This window comes from Mytilus galloprovincialis, chromosome 10, assembly GCF_965363235.1.
Source record: "Mytilus galloprovincialis chromosome 10, xbMytGall1.hap1.1, whole genome shotgun sequence".
Lineage (NCBI taxonomy): Eukaryota > Metazoa > Mollusca > Bivalvia > Mytilida > Mytilidae > Mytilus > Mytilus galloprovincialis.
In genome coordinates, this window is record NC_134847.1 from 57,682,624 (window position 1) to 57,700,387 (window position 17,764).

At 32.3% G+C, this 17,764-nt stretch overlaps 1 protein-coding gene across 6 annotated transcripts; it reads right to left on the reverse strand.

The window, feature by feature from the left end:
- Positions 1–641: 641 nt before the first annotated feature.
- LOC143047940 (baculoviral IAP repeat-containing protein 7-B-like) lies at positions 642–14,537 on the reverse strand. 6 transcript variants are annotated; one of them, XM_076221309.1, is made up of 5 exons: positions 14,397–14,537; positions 4,554–5,050; positions 3,683–3,928; positions 3,091–3,195; positions 642–2,422 (listed from the first exon to the last, which is right to left on the reverse strand). In XM_076221309.1, exons 2-5 carry the CDS (start codon positions 5,035–5,037, stop codon positions 2,169–2,171), a joined length of 1,089 nt encoding a protein of 362 aa, XP_076077424.1. In that variant the 5' UTR covers positions 5,038–5,050; positions 14,397–14,537; the 3' UTR covers positions 642–2,168. The 6 variants fall into 6 exon arrangements, with proteins under 6 accessions (XP_076077424.1, XP_076077419.1, XP_076077421.1 ...); XM_076221304.1 differs by having other exon boundaries at positions 3,055–3,195; XM_076221306.1 differs by having other exon boundaries at positions 3,055–3,195; positions 14,422–14,483.
- Between the last annotated feature and the right edge of the window lie 3,227 nt (positions 14,538–17,764).

Here is a 17,764-nt window from a genome sequence, read left to right on the forward strand (position 1 = left end):
AAAGTTATGATTTTCAAACGGAAAATTGTGATCACTGTTGGTATTATTTCTGTACCAAATTAGTACAAATCAAGTACTGTAAAATACAAGTACCTAAATATTACAATAATTTTAAAGTAAAGAAATAGTACTAAATATTAAAAGTAAATTTCCAGTACTACATATTTTTAGTACAGAAATAGTACCTATGAAAAAGTAGCTGTGTAGTAAAGAAGGGGATACATTTCAGCGTGTGCACTCTTGTTTTAATTGCATGTATATTTAAAGTTCTTTCTTAACAGTAGTACTCTGTAGTAGTTTTCAAGATAATAGCCAACAAAATAAATTGTTAAATAGAAGAATTTGATCTGATATGTTTCTCTATGTTAGTTTTATATGTCACATGTAAGGCAAAAAACTGTGGATTTGTTCTTTTCATAGTTAGTTACCAAATCTGCTGGTCCAGGATTAAATTTTTACAGAAGATGCACAATGTTGATCTTGGTGAAGTTGGGTCCTATTCACTTCAGCAGTTTCAGAGATGAAGGTTTTAAAAAACTTTAACCAAGAGAACTGATCACAGATAGCAGCAGACACTTAATGATAACAGCAAAGTGATGGCAATAAGTCATAAGGTCAAGATATGCGTATAAAACAAAACACACAATTTCTATTCAGGTGTTTATTACAATAATATAATTGTGTATAAAACTTACATATTTTGATTAAGGCTTAATATAAATAAGCACTACAGAAAATATAATTATATTTTATATTATATATTTCATACATTCAGATTAGACCGTTGGTTTCCCCGTTTGAATGGTTTTACACTAGTAATTTTGGGGCCCTTTATAGCTTGTTGTTCGGTGTGAGCCAAGGCTCCGTGTTAAAGGCCGTACATTGACCTTTAATGGTTTACTTTTATAAATTGTTATTTGTATGGAGAGTTGTCTCATTGGCACTCACACCACATCTTCCTATATCTATTCAGGCCATTATTATAGATGACTGAATTTCAGCCTCCCTAGACAAAATTTTGAAATGATATGGCAAATCGTTGTACAGAGATCTAATGATGCATCCATTGAGTCATTCTTGTGATATCATTTTTATTTTGTTTTATACTAAAATTGATACTTTCCTAAATCAGTGGGTAAGTATTATAAGTATTATTACTTTTCTGTATCCTACAAGATTTAATTCAGGGTAGAAAATAAGATTTTAATGCTTAACTTACTTTCTGTAAAGCTAAAATCTTTTTCATGACATTTTACTGAATAGCTTATAGATTATAAAACATCATTACTAACAGAAATAAATTCTATCACAAACACAAGGCAAATGGAGGACAAAATCCTTAGGAGCTAGATATATTCCTTTTGAATAAAAATATTAAACAAGATAACAGGTACAAAAATAATGAAACCATAGCTTGATTGATTTATTGTTCAAAAATATTTAAAATTGCCTGCTAAACACTGCTCCTACTTCAGTGGGTTTTTTTTAGACAAAGAAAGTAATTAAAGAATCGACTATTACAATGGAAAGTAATAAAGTACTGTTAATTATCATTGTAATGCCCTTTGATTATTTATTTATGAGTTGACTAAATGAGATCATAGTTTTAGATTTTGTTTGTAATATATATAGTGAGTTTCTATGATAAAATTATTTCTTGAGAGTAGCAACAAAATAGCTAAAATTTCACACTTCTTCAATAAAAACTAAATAAAGCATTAAATTTTTTCCAATATTTTGTTTTGTTTCTGGCTTACATTTTGATCAGAAAATAAGGACAAGAATTGTACATAATAAGTTAATGTCACTTTATATACAATAAACAATATAAAATAAGATGGTTTAAAATCATTAGAAAGCTAAAACAAGGTGAAATATGCATAGAAGTTCTGCAAATACGATTACTTCTCATATCATGATCCATTAACAAAGGCTGTCAATCCAATAAATAGGTGGATGAAATAACCATCCCAACAATATGTAATAGTTGATATCAAATAAAGTAACTAATAATTGGTTGTAATACAGTAAGAATTATATTTTACTCATTTATGTGTTTATACTTTCTAATAAATAGAAAGACATCTATCATAAATCAACTATTTAATATATAATATTTGAACTACCAAACTTTTTTTAAGGATAAACATAATTAATTAATTATATCATTAGGCAAAATACAGTGGTTGAATTGCTTTGATTTGGCCCCTACAGATTGGACATTCTCTCACCTTCAACTTATTGCTACAAGTTTGACAACAACACACATGTTTACATGGTAAAAATAAAACTTCTACAGGATTGTCAAGGCATATTTTACATTGGAATCTCTCATCTGTAATCCAATTTGCCTGAATGGTACTCTTCTGTGTTTTGTAGTCTGGTCTTTTGCCTTTAGATTTCTGATCTTGAACAGGGGTTTCTGTAAGTATAATCATAACAGTATATAACACAGGCATATGAATTTGATAATGGCTTAAACTGAATGATAGTTGACTTTTTTCTGATTGTTTTCTCATACAGGTTCTTATTACTGGTACTTTAAGTTGCCAAAACACTATATGTACTTTAAGATTGTTTAGCCCTGTGCTGAAGGCCTCAGGGAGACATAGAGATGAAGAACAGCATTAAAAGCACTATGTTTTTTGTGAGTTTTGTTGTGCATATACTGATTTTGTGTCATGGATACTTCACTTCCATTTTCATTTATTTAATTTAGTTGTTTTGCCAAAGACTATAGGAAATTTGTAATTTGTTGAACAAGTTATCTGTATGAATATTATTTCCCATTCATGTCCTTGTACAATGCATTTTAGATTTAAATGTACACTCAACAGTACAATGCCTACAGTGAAAATTTGACACACACTACAATTTCCAGATAGGATGTTTTAACCAGTCCACAAATCTTTTGTAAGGTGTGTATGTCAATCTGACTGGGGTCACATGACCTTGACCAAACTTTCATTGTTCAATGATCAACACACAGTAGTTGTCTTTTGTGAGATGTAAAGAGTTAAACACAGCTATCAACCATGCAAAGGTAAGACATACCTGAATTACGAGGAAGTTCCTCTCTTAAGGGCTGACCTTGTGTGTAACCTGTTGCACCTTGGACAGGTGTTTGTGTATCCTGGGTGACTCTCAATTGTTCTAATTCATCCACAAGGTCTTCATAACTCTCAGGGCATGGAACTACAAATACATAAAAACTACAATAATATACAACAAATCACCAAGTTACCTGTAAACCAATTATATTTCAACATCAGATTATGGGTAAAATACAAATACCCATTATTAGATTCTTCTTGAATGTTGAACATACTATAAAAAGTTTAAACTGTGTACGGATCTTTTAATAAAATAATATGAATGATCCCAGGCAGTAATTAACACCAAATAAAATAGCTGGTAAATTATAATATAAATTAATTATGAATTTTCTATGAAAATACATGAATGGATAAGGATTTGTTTCTCCCTTCAATCATCAATAGGTAACTCTTTAATTTTTTTCTTGAGATCCCCCATCCCTTTCTAATGCAAAAATAAAAAAATAAGTGTCAAAAATTCCTTCTATTTCTAGCTAATACAGCTAAATGTAAGGAAAAAACTCAAAAGTTTATATACCAACATTTCTAATGTTTAACTGAGAATGATCACAAAGGACATGTCTTACATCCATTTTGTATCACATATTCTTTATGAATATTCAGTAGGTCTTCAGTATATCCATTTTCCCTTGCTATCATCCGATACTGTTCAATTCTCTGCCTTTTTAATGCTTGTTGACAATCTTGACCATTCTCCGTAATAAACGGACAAGCTGGAAACCAGCGTTTGTGTTCTTCCCATGGTACATCAGGATCTTCCCAGTACCGTAATAACCCACCACAATGGAAACACTTCACAGAATCTCCAGTTCCTAAAGAAAAAAAGAAAACAATTATTTTACAAATTTCAACTGTGAGTAACTCTCAATAGAGACACACATGTAAAATCTTACCAACTAGAGAGAAGATAAATTTTAGTCTGACTTGGCATTTGAAATTTCTTTCAAATAATTATAAAAATTACTTATGATTATTACCTATAAATTGACAAATTTTGCATAATTTTATAGACACTCTTTTCTCAATGTTTCAGATTTTTTTGTCATTGTAAAATAACAGAGTTTTTTTAATGGCAAATCATAATCATAGATTATAACAGCCCCTAAAAGTCTGGTAAACTAGAAAGAAATTTGTAAACATGGAAAGAACTTCTAGTTTTAAGAACTCAGTAAATTAATTTGCTATAAATTTCAACCAAGCTTTATAAATTATGAGTTGACTATTGATGAAAATCTCATCTCAGACATGTACTTAGAGGTAGAGAGTAATTTAACAAACATTTACAAGATTGTCCAACTGTGTATGTATTGCTTAACATAAGATATTGCTTTCATACTGGATATACAAATATTCAAATCATTAAGATATTCTTCATATGTGCATGCACATGTACTCACTAATGAAACCTCAGGCTTTAAAAAAAAGAAGATATTTTACCTAAATAGAAAAATCCAGCACAAGCCAAATCTTCAGGTTTTTGTTTTTTATCTGATGGCCATCCGTTGAACGACTTCAATCTAATTTCCCTGTTTTTATATTCAGAATGTTTTGGATTGATGGGTCTATTGTTTGATCTAACATCATCTTGGTGTGGAATATTTCCAGCAGTCGCAGGATTAACGATCATTGGACATTGAGGAGCGTGTTTCTTATGTTCAGCTACAACAATGTCCCCACGCAACCATTTTTTAAGAATAATATTACAAAAGATACACTTCACTCTGTCACCATCACCAAGGTAACAAAATCCATTTTTGGCTAAGGAATATTTATCTACATTTGCAGTCGCAGGCCAATTGTCAAATGTTTCAAGTCTATAATGTTCATAACGTAAATAATCTTCTGGTCCCCTGTTTACATGATCATTACTGTTTTTGTTAGGAAATCCATCAACAAAATCTTCTGCTTCCTGCTCAGGCATGATATGTTATTCTCTTAAAATAGAAATAGAAACAAAACATCAGTAAAAGTGAAAAACAAATTTTTTTTTTATATATCTCTCAGTAAACATTCTGTAAATCTTAACTCATTCCCACAATTGCAGAATAGTAAAATTCAGGCTCAGTCCAAATTGGAATCATCAACCCAAACTGTCAAAAATGTTGACAAAACTTTTCCGGGAAAGCTTTTATCCAGTCTGACCAAAGCCTGTCCACACTATCCACAAATACAAGTGGATAGCTACATGTATAGTGGAAGATTACTTCACTCAGAATGGCTTTAATCATTGGTAAATACAGACTACAAATTTAAAAGTTCAACAAAAAAAATAATTTCAAATAGGCTTACAATGAAATTTTTGCAGAACCACGAAATTAAGTATCCATGAAAATAAGTGAATCAACAGTACTTTCTTTCCTTTGGTCTTTCTATCATTTGTTTATTGTTGTAATCACCTCATTCATGTACCTAGGTTATATCATGGTGGCCAGATTTTATTAGTGAAGGAGGCTGGTGTACCTGGAGAGGAGCACCAAACTTTAGCAGGATAACCAGTCAGAGCTCAGACATAAACAAGTCTATTTCTGTTTTTGACTTAAAGAAGTCAAAACATGTATTCTTTATAAAAATGTGTTTTCAATTTTAGACTTATCTAAGTCACAAAATGACAGACTTGTTTAGGTCTATTTATGTTGATGAAAAAACTTAATTTGACTTGGTGGCCAAACTACACCACCTTTGACAGTAAAAACCTGTCTGAGAGTTCACAAGGACTTGATCTATCTATATTTAATTATCTAATTGAACATCCTTACTAAACACAGATGTTTTACCTCATTAAGTGTGGATCCAGGTGGTTGCATTGTAAGGTTAATTAACATGATCCCCGATTTTTCAGACTCTCATTCATATTTTTCTTTAGAAGACAAGGCATTGGCTTTCATTGTTGTCATTATTTGATTTAGATGCATGACCTTTTTATAAGTATGCGTGGGTCTTGAAGTTGACCAATTTTGGTAACTTATCGACTTGTAGGAGTTGATATTTGCAACTTTTTGATTCTGGTCAATCATTTCTTGCTTAACAATATTTGACTTATTTAAGTCGTATTTTGTCTTGCATTTAAGGGAGACAAATCCTAAAACTTACAAATTTAGACATCTATAAGTCAAAAGCAGATTCAGACTTATTTATGTCTGAGCTCTGACTGATAACTGGCCATTTTGAAGCACTACTATATGTTTGTGGATATTTAATTTCATGGTTTTGTCAAAGTCTGCATACAAGCCTGTAGAAAATTTGTCGTTCAGTGAACATTAAATTTCATGGTATACTAGTTTACCCACGAAATCCACAAAAACTGAAAACCAATGAATAATGAATTTTGGAAGCACCAGCAGTGATTAATGCAAGGGGGAGGAGGGGTTAGAGGGTGTAGGCCCCTTGTGATTAGAAAATACATAATTTTCTAGCACAAAATCTTCCTAGAAAGATGCACATCTACATAGAATGTTTTAATTTTCTGCAAACATTCAAAAATTCTGTTGTGTTGTTTAAGAAAAGGTGAAACAACAAGAACATGACTGACAAGTATATGGATCAAATACATTATAACCTACACAACTTTGTTGTGTGGGGTATAATTAAAATAATATGTCCTGTAAAGGGGTGTATTAAAAGGTTAGACAGCTCCAATGGAGAATGTAACAAACTAGGTTAAACAAAAATGTGTCCATAGTACAAAGATGCCCCACTGCACTATAATTTTCTATGTTCAGTCAATCAGTGGACCGTAAAATTGGGGTAAAAACTCTAATTTGGCATTAAAATTAGAAAGATCATATCATAGGGAACATGTGTACTAAGTTTCAAGTTGATTGGACTTCAACTTCATCAAAATCTACCTTGACCAAAAACTTTAACCTGAAGCGGGACAGACTGGCAGATGAACAGACAGACGAACAGACGCACAGACTAGAAAACATAATGCCCATAAATGGGGCATAATAAAAACAATTAACAAGGGGTAAAATAATTAAGTAAATTCAATACACAATACATTTATATATATATTCCTTCAAATTTTTTTAAAGTCTTCTCCTTTATACATGTTATACAAAACAAATTGTATTTCAAACCTTAATCATGGTCACGTAAAAATTATTTCATATAATTTCCACAACAAATTTTGCTTACTTACTTATAAATATGCTTAATAATCAAACTTTAAAGGAAATAAATTTGTTTCTCTTTCCTCATAATCTTACAATAGTTGATGTTGATTCAAGATTTGTCGTAAAATTTAGAATTTAACTAATGGTTTTCCTGTTGTCCTTTTATCACCTTATGTAATGTACTTATACTACTACATTTAAATTTAACTGGTTACTAATTTTAAAACTGCCATTTTAAGTAGATGATGCCTCCATTTAAATATACAAAATAAATGAACTCTACCATGAAAACAATCCACATGTATGCTCCCCTTAATTTCACCCTATAAATAAAAGGCAATACAAAGGCAATGATAAAATAAACAATTTCATTAGGGTGACCCAGATATATTTAATACTTTACGATAAATACTTTTTGAAGGTCTGCAAATATGGTACATTATACAGTTATCAATGCATTTAATTCATTCATACTACATGTATATGTGTCTGATATCAAGCTAATCAAAGTAACAGACCCAGGCCTGTAACTGTGTACATAAAACAAATGTATGTACAGTACACCTTCATTTCTGTAGTTTAATAATGCACATACATTTTGTAGTTCTTAAGTAATAATTAGACTGAAGACCTATGTTTGTAAACTTCTGCATCAATTGATCTCTAGTTGAGAATTGTCTCATTAGCAATCATACCTCATCTTTTTTTTTATATATATAGATCAACTATTCCATATATTTTTTTACATTAATATCCATATACATCCATTTCTTTTTGGATATAAATAACTATTCTATAATTCACAGTATTTTGAAAACATGAAGTACATGTAACTATTTTTAAACAACACAAAAAAATGTATCATAACCACTTTTTGTTGAATTTTCATATTTCTAAATCTAAAAATTATATTCATACTCATTTATAAGTTAAAGTTGATCTGTTTAACATGTTTAACTGAAGATTTAAATAATTGACATTCTTTTATAGAACTTCATTCAACATTTCAATCATAGATCGACCTACCTTTTGAAACAATTAAAATTGAATTGACCCAGATCGATACAAAATTGTATACCTAGACATACATATGTCATGAATGTAAAATAGTTTTATTGTTTACTTTAAGAGTACAAAAATGTAAGTTGAAGGTCAACTTAAGACAAACCTGATATATTGTACATGTATGTGTTTCCTATCCTTACGTTGACACCTACAACAGCTTAGTTACCTACTTGTATTTACTCATATGATATATCAGATGTAAACATGATAAACCTTTGACGTATATACCCTTCCTTAAGTCAACTTCCTTCCAAAATAAATAAGGTATAACAAAATACAGGTTTTGACTTTGAAAATAATACATTTATTGTATCATTCAGGGGCAGATCAAATCATTTTCAAAAGGGGGTTACCAAACCAGAATACAAAGGGGGGTGGGGGTTTGGGGGGGGGGGTTACAACCCTATGTCTCCATTCATATGCGATTGTCCAAAAAGAGTGGGTTTAAACCCCAGGAACCTCCCCCCTGGATCTGCCACTGTGATTTTTTAAAGAAACATTCTCCATTTACATCATCAGAATATAAGGTATAGTATTTATTTAAGTCACATGAAGTTGAACTGGCTTAACCATGTTAACTGGTCGACTGTCTGGAGTCTGATACCTTTTGATCGACTGAACATATGAGTTATATGTTGTACTGACACTTTATGTTAAGTTATATCCCTTGATTATGTACCGTCAGCTAGTGCTTTAAACTCCCAGAATCAATCGTCATCACAGGACACAGGTCAATCAATCAATCAATCAATCTTGATTTCACTCTATAGTATACCTACATAAACATGATCTAGAAGCCTTCTGTTCATTATTAGTCCAAGATTACTCTGACATCAAACGGCTGTTTTGCCAGACAATCTGGGGCTGTCCCACTGCCCTGGCTTGTCTAGCAAAACAGCAGTTTGATGTCAGAGTTAGTAAGGTTTGATGTCAGAGTTAGTAATCTCTCGTAATCGGTCTAGTTCATTATGTATTAAGGATTCACATTGGACAGCAGAATCAAAATTATATACTTTCAATGTCATAGGCAGATCCAGGGGGATTGTGGGAAAAATTTGGTTGATTATATAGGGAATCACTGAAGCATGACTGGAGCCCCCCCCCCCTCTTTAGGTCAGTCAGCGGGCCCCCCTTACAAAAAGTTCTGGAACCGCCACTGAATGTCATATCAGATGAAGAACCACCTCAGTCTCCTTATGGTAGTGAGCTCAATTTGAGTGTGCAAGATTGTGGGTTAGGCTTGATTTGGTCAATCCAAAGACTTCAAAAATAGCTTATTCTGTACTAAGCATACAGCATTAATTAGGAGAGCAAACAAACACTTGTCATTTGAACCTTGATAAACGCCTAAAAAAGTGTACACAACAACTCCAAATACAAAAAAAGGTAACTATAAATGTAATTATTTAGAAATATTTCGGATAACAGATATCCTTTGTCAGTCAGATTCTGATGTTAAATGAATCATCTTTAAGTCTTCTTAGATTAAACTTTTACTAAATCTTGAAATTTATACAATAAAAAAGTCAAACCAAACATCAGTTAAGACGCTTGCATCATTCTAAAAATTTGTTAAACATGACATAGGTTATATGGCTTATTACACCAGAGAGTTCAAATACAAATACAAATAATAATGTGCGATTTGAACCAGCACAATTCTAAAACTTTATCGGGAACGACAATTATGATGGTATAACATGTATAAGCATGATAACGTCTGTAAAATTACCAAATAGACAGCACTGAACAATCTAAATTTTAAAATATTTGAAATTGACAGAGTAAAGTAGCTACAACAGAGTCTGAATGTTTAAACATCGCGAACAAACGGCCGTTAAAATGTAATAATAATTTTTGACTAAGTATAACTAGAAGAACGTGGCTTGGTACTTATACATCCCTCAAAAAAATTAAGCAATTTAAATTGGTATCTTCAACAAATTTATTTAATAAATGGAAAAGGTTAAGAAAACTGTAATAATAAGTTATATAACCTAAATGTGAAGCACTACACGGAGTCAAACTACATCTTTTCATTTATCCCATTTGGTGCCAAAGTTATTAATTTTCTTATCCAAAATCTTTCCCGAGCAAGTCTATCCTCCTTAGACCAAGCAGAGTTGTGGTCAATGATTTTAATGGTCAGTCAATTGAGATCTGCCTTAGTGTGGCCAGGGGATCTCAAATGTTGACTGAGAGGGAGGTCTGACTTGCATTGGTAGTCGCTACGATGGGCGTTCATTCGTTTGTGAAACGGCTGTTCTGACTCGCCAACATACTGTTTACCACATTTACACTGTAAGAGATACACAACAATTGAAGTCTTGCAATTAACATCATGAACATTGCAAAATATGGTGTATTCTGTGCCAGTGGAGTGACTGTTAAAAGTCTGGGTATCCAGTATTTGTTTGCAAGTCAGACATCGTTTGTTTCCTTAACCCTTGCAAGAGTCCATAGATGAAGAGCCTGCTTGAGAGGATAAATAAGCTCTCACCAGCAAGTCTTTAAGGCTTTTGGGCCTACAGAAAGCCAGTACAGGTGGCTCGGGAAAGATCTTGGATAGTTTAAAATGTTTTTCGATCTCTTTCCAATTTTCGCGGATTAGGTGAGATAAGTTGTCAAATTTTGGATGGTAAGTCAACACAAAAGGCACCCTCTTGTTGACCTTTTTGTATATATATATATACCTTATGATTATTTCATACACCATCTATAGTAGACATCGATTCGAGTTTCTAAGAAACAAATCTTACCACGAAAACTCAATGTTGACCACTTAAACCATGAAAATGGTCAAGGTCAGGTCATAATCTGCCTGATGGACATGAACACCTTTAAAAAATCCATACACCAAAAACAGTTGACCTTTTGTAAATTTTATAGTTTCTTAGAAACAGATATAGATCGAGACATAACCCAAAAAATATATTTTTAACAAATGAATCATGAAAATAAGTCAAGGTCTGACAGATTAACTTTGGTAAATTTTGTACATGAGTACATTCTCAAATTCATTCAATAAACAAATATGTATTGCTTATAGTACAATTTGAAATACAGACTTGAACAAGAAAGTTTAGGGGGAGGGTTGGGATCCCGCTAACATGTTTAACCCACCACATTGTTTATGTATGTGCCTGTCCCAAGTCAGGAGCCTGTAATTCTGTGGTTGTTGTTTGTTTATGTGTTAGGGAGCTACCATTTGATTTTTATGGGGGGGCTAGGAGGAAAAATTTTGTCCTGCATTTTTTTTAGCTGTAATCTCTGTCCTGCCTTTTTATTTTTTATTTATCCTGACTTTTTTTTACCTAAATTGTCGTCCTGACTTTTTTTTTTTTGCAAGTGTCTCATCCTGCCTTTTTTTTTTACTCAAAACTCCTGTCCTGCCTATTTTTTTCAAATTTCATCCTAGCCCCCCCATAAAAATTAAATGGTAGCTCCCTTACATATTTGTTTTTCGTTCATTTTTTTATATAAATAAAGCCGTTAATTTTCTTGTTTGAATTGTTTTACATTGTCATATCGGGGCCTATTATAGCTGACTATGCAGTATGGGCTTTGCTCATTGTTGAAGGCTGTACAGTGACCTATAGTTGTTAATGTCTGTGTCATTTTGGTCTCTAGTGGACAGTTGTCTCATTGGCAATCATACCACATCTTCTTTTTTATATTAGCCTTGATCAATCATTCATGATATGAGCTGAAGGTCAGGTGAACTTAGGCAGATTTAAGGGGGGCAGGGGACCCAGCCCATCATTTTTAGAGAAAAAATGATTACATGTACATAGAGAATCACTGAAGCATGACTGGAGTGGGCCTCTCTTAGGCAGTCAGTGAGCCCCACTTATGAAAATTTCTGGATCCACTGGTGAACCTTAACAGATAAACATGTAGACCTTGCAGAGATAAAAAATATAATGGCCAACACTGACTGAATGTCGAAGTAATCATACAATGTATGCAGTAATGTTACATGTCATGTACATGTATAATCCATTGGTTACAAGTGATTTTGGCAAATTTTAAATATTGTCATATATTACTAACTTATGTTACTTTTCAGTGCTCTATCTAAGACTTAAGAGTAGAAGGGAAGAGTTTTAAGATGAAGGGCACGTAACACATCGCTGTTTCCTGTCTGAAATGGGGCATTGTTTTGTGCCATTTTGATCATCATCAGTTCTTAATTAAATTAAAATCAAGTAGTTGGCAATTTTCTGAACTACAATGTAACAGTTCTTTTAGATTGTAAAAAAGCTATATTTACATGTAATAGGTTTCAATATTCCTGCAGATGTCAGTATAATTGTAATCTCCTAGTTATAGCAGTAAAATCATTAAAGGGGCAAAAGTCTAGGTTAAAACTAATATTAATTAATAGTTACTTCTAAAAAAATAAATGGGAAATGTGTCAAAAAGGACACAGATAATGCCCCCGCTAGCATATAACCTTATTAAAGGGATATAACTCAAGAACTGTAAAAGTGAAGCTGTCAAAAATTGAACTTAAACTGAGTTTAGAGGTAATAAGCAGTATATACACATTTCATTAAATTAGTTGAGACAAACTTAAGTTAAGAGAACAGAAACTAAAAAATTCTTCAATTTTTCCACTTGTAAAGGGGCATAACCCTAGAATGGTAATCAAAGTGCTTGTAATCACTGAATGGTAAAGATTGCTTTAATTTATCAGTTGGTACTAGTAAAGTGAATATTACATTGTATATTGTATATATACATGTAGCATTGATTTAAGTTGATTCAACTACTATTCTGGACAAAGAAAAATAACTTCAATTTTCAAAGAAGATTTCATAAAGCATTGGTTTTATGTAATTCAACAACCATTCTGGACTAAGAAAGATAACTCCAATTTATTGACTTGAAACTACAAAAATGCTTGTTTTTGGTCCCTTTTTGGCCCTGTATTCCTAGACTGTTAGCCCCATAACCCTTAAAATATATCTCAACCTTCTACTTATGGTATTAAACATTGTGGTACAATTTCAGAACAATTGCAATACTTAAGCTCTTACACAACTTATTGTCCTGACACTAGATAAATGCTTGTTTTGGCCCCTTTGGGCCCCTAATTCCTAAGGGAGCTACCATTTGATTTTTATGGGGGGGCTAGGATGAAAAATTTTGTCCTACATTTTTTTTTTAGCTGTAATCTCTGTCCTGCCTTTTTTTTTCACTCTGTTCGGTCCTGCCTTTTTTTTTAAAAGTTTATCCTGACTTTTTTTTTACCTAAATTGTCGTCCTGACTTTTTTTTTTTGCAAGTGTCTCATCCCACAATCCCACATCCTGCCTTTTTTTTTCTCTCAAAACTCTTTTTTCAAATTTCATCCTAGCCCCCCCCATAAAAATCAAATGGTAGCTCCCTAAACCTTAGAGACCATAACCCCCAAAATCAATCCCAAGCTTCCTTTTGTGGTTATAAACATAAATAAAACATTGTGTTAAAATTTTAATGATTTCTGTTTACTTATACTATTAAAAGTAATAATCCGGAAACCATCCGTCTTCAGACGACGTGATACCAATATACAATGTACAACTGCAAAATTTTTTGCGGTCGTATAAAAATGTACTTTGAAAATATGACATTTTTGCAGATCTATCTAAGAGGGTTTAAACATTTTGTTGGAGCCCAACCACAGGCACTTGTTTCTATCCATGCCATGGGAAGGTCTCTTTCCATGGATAGAAATAAGAGCCTGTGCACCCAACCCTTATAATTATCAATACATGTTTTACTATTATTTAAACAGTATTACGAAAGCATGAAATCATGAGAACAGCCACTGTCATAGAAAACTAAGTAGTAATGCATTAAAACATGTATTAGTGATCATTAGTAAACTAAATTATAATATACAGACCAACTGCTGGACCCAGCTAAATTTACATCCAAGCAACTTTGCTTCACTGCAATCTTATCAAAACTTATACTTACAATGAGTAAAGAATTGGGAAATTACATAATGTATTGTTTGAAGAGAAACTAAACATAAGAGGTGGCCGCAGTAGGGAAAATACCTAAAATTTACATGTTAGCCACTGTTGGAGGCGGTAGGGGATTTGTCTTACCATTGTTATCACATTCTCTTCATACCTCTATAAACCAGCACACCTAGTGCATATTACAATTCATTCAAGTGTTCTAGTTTGTCTCGAAGTCGAATGTCAAATACGAAATTCCAAATTAAAAAAAAACTTGTTTGAGTTTTATTTGTTTGGTATATGTTAAGACCGAAATTAAAGGTAACGCTTATTTCCAGTGCAACGAACCATAATATAGTATCTATAAATAGTAAAAAAAATATGCTCCAACAAGATGAAAAATGTTTTAAATGTAGACGTCATTGTCGAACAAGATCTGTCATGTGTAAAAACAATCACTGGGTCCATTATAAATGTGACAAACTAGATGAAAAAGAAATTGAAGTAATAGAACAAAGTGAACATAATTATGTGTGTAAAACTTTCACAAATGAAGCGTTTGACTCAAGAAACAACTTTGAACAATTAGCAATCTTAGATAATAACTGTGCTATTAATAAGTCAGAATTGTCAATAGCTGACATGATGTTACAAGAAGAAATTCAATGTTATGCCTGCAATAATTTTGAACAAAGTGTTGAAAACAGATGTTTAATATGTGATATGCCATTTCATGACAATTGTCTAGATAACGACACTCAAAAATGCTATTCATGCATAGGGTTATCCGAACAGAGAGATCTCAGTGACAAAACCCAACAACAAACACATCAAACAATCCCAAAATCTATAGAAATAGAGACTGAGACAATTAGTTTAAGTGAATCAGAACAGATAAACATGTCTTCTGAAACAACTCCAAAAAATATACAACCTGAATCTAGACCTACTGTCGGTATTGTTCAAAGAGCTGAAATACGCCAACCAACACAAACTGAATCTACAAATCTGATTATTGATGATTCAACATATACGGTTATAGCTGATAGAAACAAGCTAGATGAAAATCACAAAATTCGTATGAAGGAGTTGAAACAATTAGAACAAAAGTTGAAAAAAAGAGAGGAACAAATTAAAATGAAAGAAGCCATGATTAATGAAAATATGAAGGAAAAAACAAACATCTTAGATAGACTACATAAATCAGAATTTCGAAATATAGAACTGGAAAATACAATTAAAACTCTGTACACCAAAATTGAGTCTCTACAGAACAAGCCAAATCAACATCTTCCGGAACACCAAAGCTCTGCTAGCAAGACTACTGATGACCTCGTAACTGGTATACGAGAAAAAGTAACAAAATATGTACTCAGTCAAGTTGATGATGAAATAAATAAACTTCAAAATGAAAATAAAACTACTAACAATGATTCTTTCAATAGACAAAATCAAACACATGATTACCAGCAAATGTATCCTTCAAACCAACAACAACATTACAGGCAAAGCAGCTATACTCAAAACTATGGTGAACCATCAGCAACTAGTCAGTACAGTATGTATGGAGCAAGGTATAGTGAACCCAATCAATACTATTACCGCTCAGAAAATGAAGACAGAAATTATCAAAACTATGATCAAAGAATACCAAGTTATTTCCAAAATCAAGCAGAACTAGAGACTCGAAACATCTGCAAAGATAACCTAATAGAAGTTGTTCCAAATTGGACGAACCAAGATTATGTCCAAAACCACATTTCTGTTCAAAACAAAACAACACAACATTCAAGAATAAACGATCAAGATATATATCAATTGAAGCATAACAATCAGCCAACATCAGACAATCTGTATAGACACACAGGACAAGCGTTGTACTACCAACCTACAAGACACACAGATAATTTTTTATACCACCCAAGCCTCAACCAGACACCGCACTAGATGCCAATTTGCTTACAAATGTAAATAGTAACTGTACAAATAATGTTTTAGATTTTAATGATTGCGAGCAGAAAAATATGAACATTCTGAGTTTTAATTGTAAAAATATATTAACTTGTGGACCATTCTTCATGGAGATGAAGGAAGATGTCGATATTTATTTACTACAGGAACATTGGTTGTTTGACTGTCAACTCAACATGTTGAATGAAATTCACTCTAAATATATAGGAATAGGAAAATCGGTGGACACTGATGACCCTCTGCCGCCAATACAAATGCCGAGAGGATATGGCGGAGTGGCAATATTATGGCGAAAAAAACTAGACCACCTTATATCGGCTGTGAAAGCAGGAAATAGTAGAATCCAATGCATTGAAATAGAAGGTGATCCCAACATCATCATTATTTCTCTATATTTACCATGCAAAGGACCCACTAATAGTACACAAGAGTTACTAGAATGTATAGACCAACTGAATGAAATTGTATGTACATACTTGAATACTCATCAGATAATTATAGGAGGAGATTTTAATGAAGACATAATTAATGGAGCTTCCTCTCAAAGAAAAAAGTGTATCAATGACTTTATGCAAGATCATGAGCTATCTTCAAAAGAAACTGGACTTACCTTTATACATTCAAATGGAAAAGATTCTACGGCCATTGACTTTATTCTTTATCAAAACAAATATTCAGAGAACATAATAGATATAAAGAAGCTAAACGTAACTTCAAATGTCTCGGACCATTACCCTATATTATTGTCTGTTCTACATCATCAGAAAAAGCTCTATACTTCAGGAAAATCGAAAATTTCAACAAAAACATTTAACAAAAGAATTAAATGGGACAAAATTGATACAGGAAAATATGCAAGTCTCATCTCGACAGAAATTAGTTCAACAAGATGCCAAATACAAAACCGTGAAGACATTGCGAGTGGTTTTAGCACTTTAAATAACATCATAAGTAAAGCTTCAAAAGTTTTTGCTCCTAAATCAAATAAAGGAAAAAAGAAGCCAAAATTACAAGTCATGAATGAGGAAATCCGCAAAGCTATCAGTAACAAGAAAACTGCATTCTATAACTGGAAAAATAACGGAAGTATTAATGATCAGCACAACTACTATCTGAAGCAAAAGAAACTAACAACTTACGAACTGAGGAAGCAATGTCGTTTAGAAATAGCACTTAGAAGAATAAACGAGAGGCAAAAGCTAATTGAATCTAAAGTTTCCGATACCAAAACATTTTTTAGAATGATCAGAAATCAAAGAGGAAAAATGTCCAAACATATAGATGAGCTCAATGTTGATGGTCAAATTTATAACAGCGACAATCAAATAATTAATGGCTGGCACATACATTTTGAAGAACTAGCTAAAAAGTCTGTCAATACAAAGTTTGATCATAAACATTTAGAAAATGTCGAAAAAGAAGTTAAAGTTATATCTGATATTTGCCAAGAAAGATATATCCATATGCAAGTGACTAATAAAGAAGTAGAAAAAGCAATATCAAGCTTGAACAAAAATAAAGCAGCAGATATTTATGGGATCACA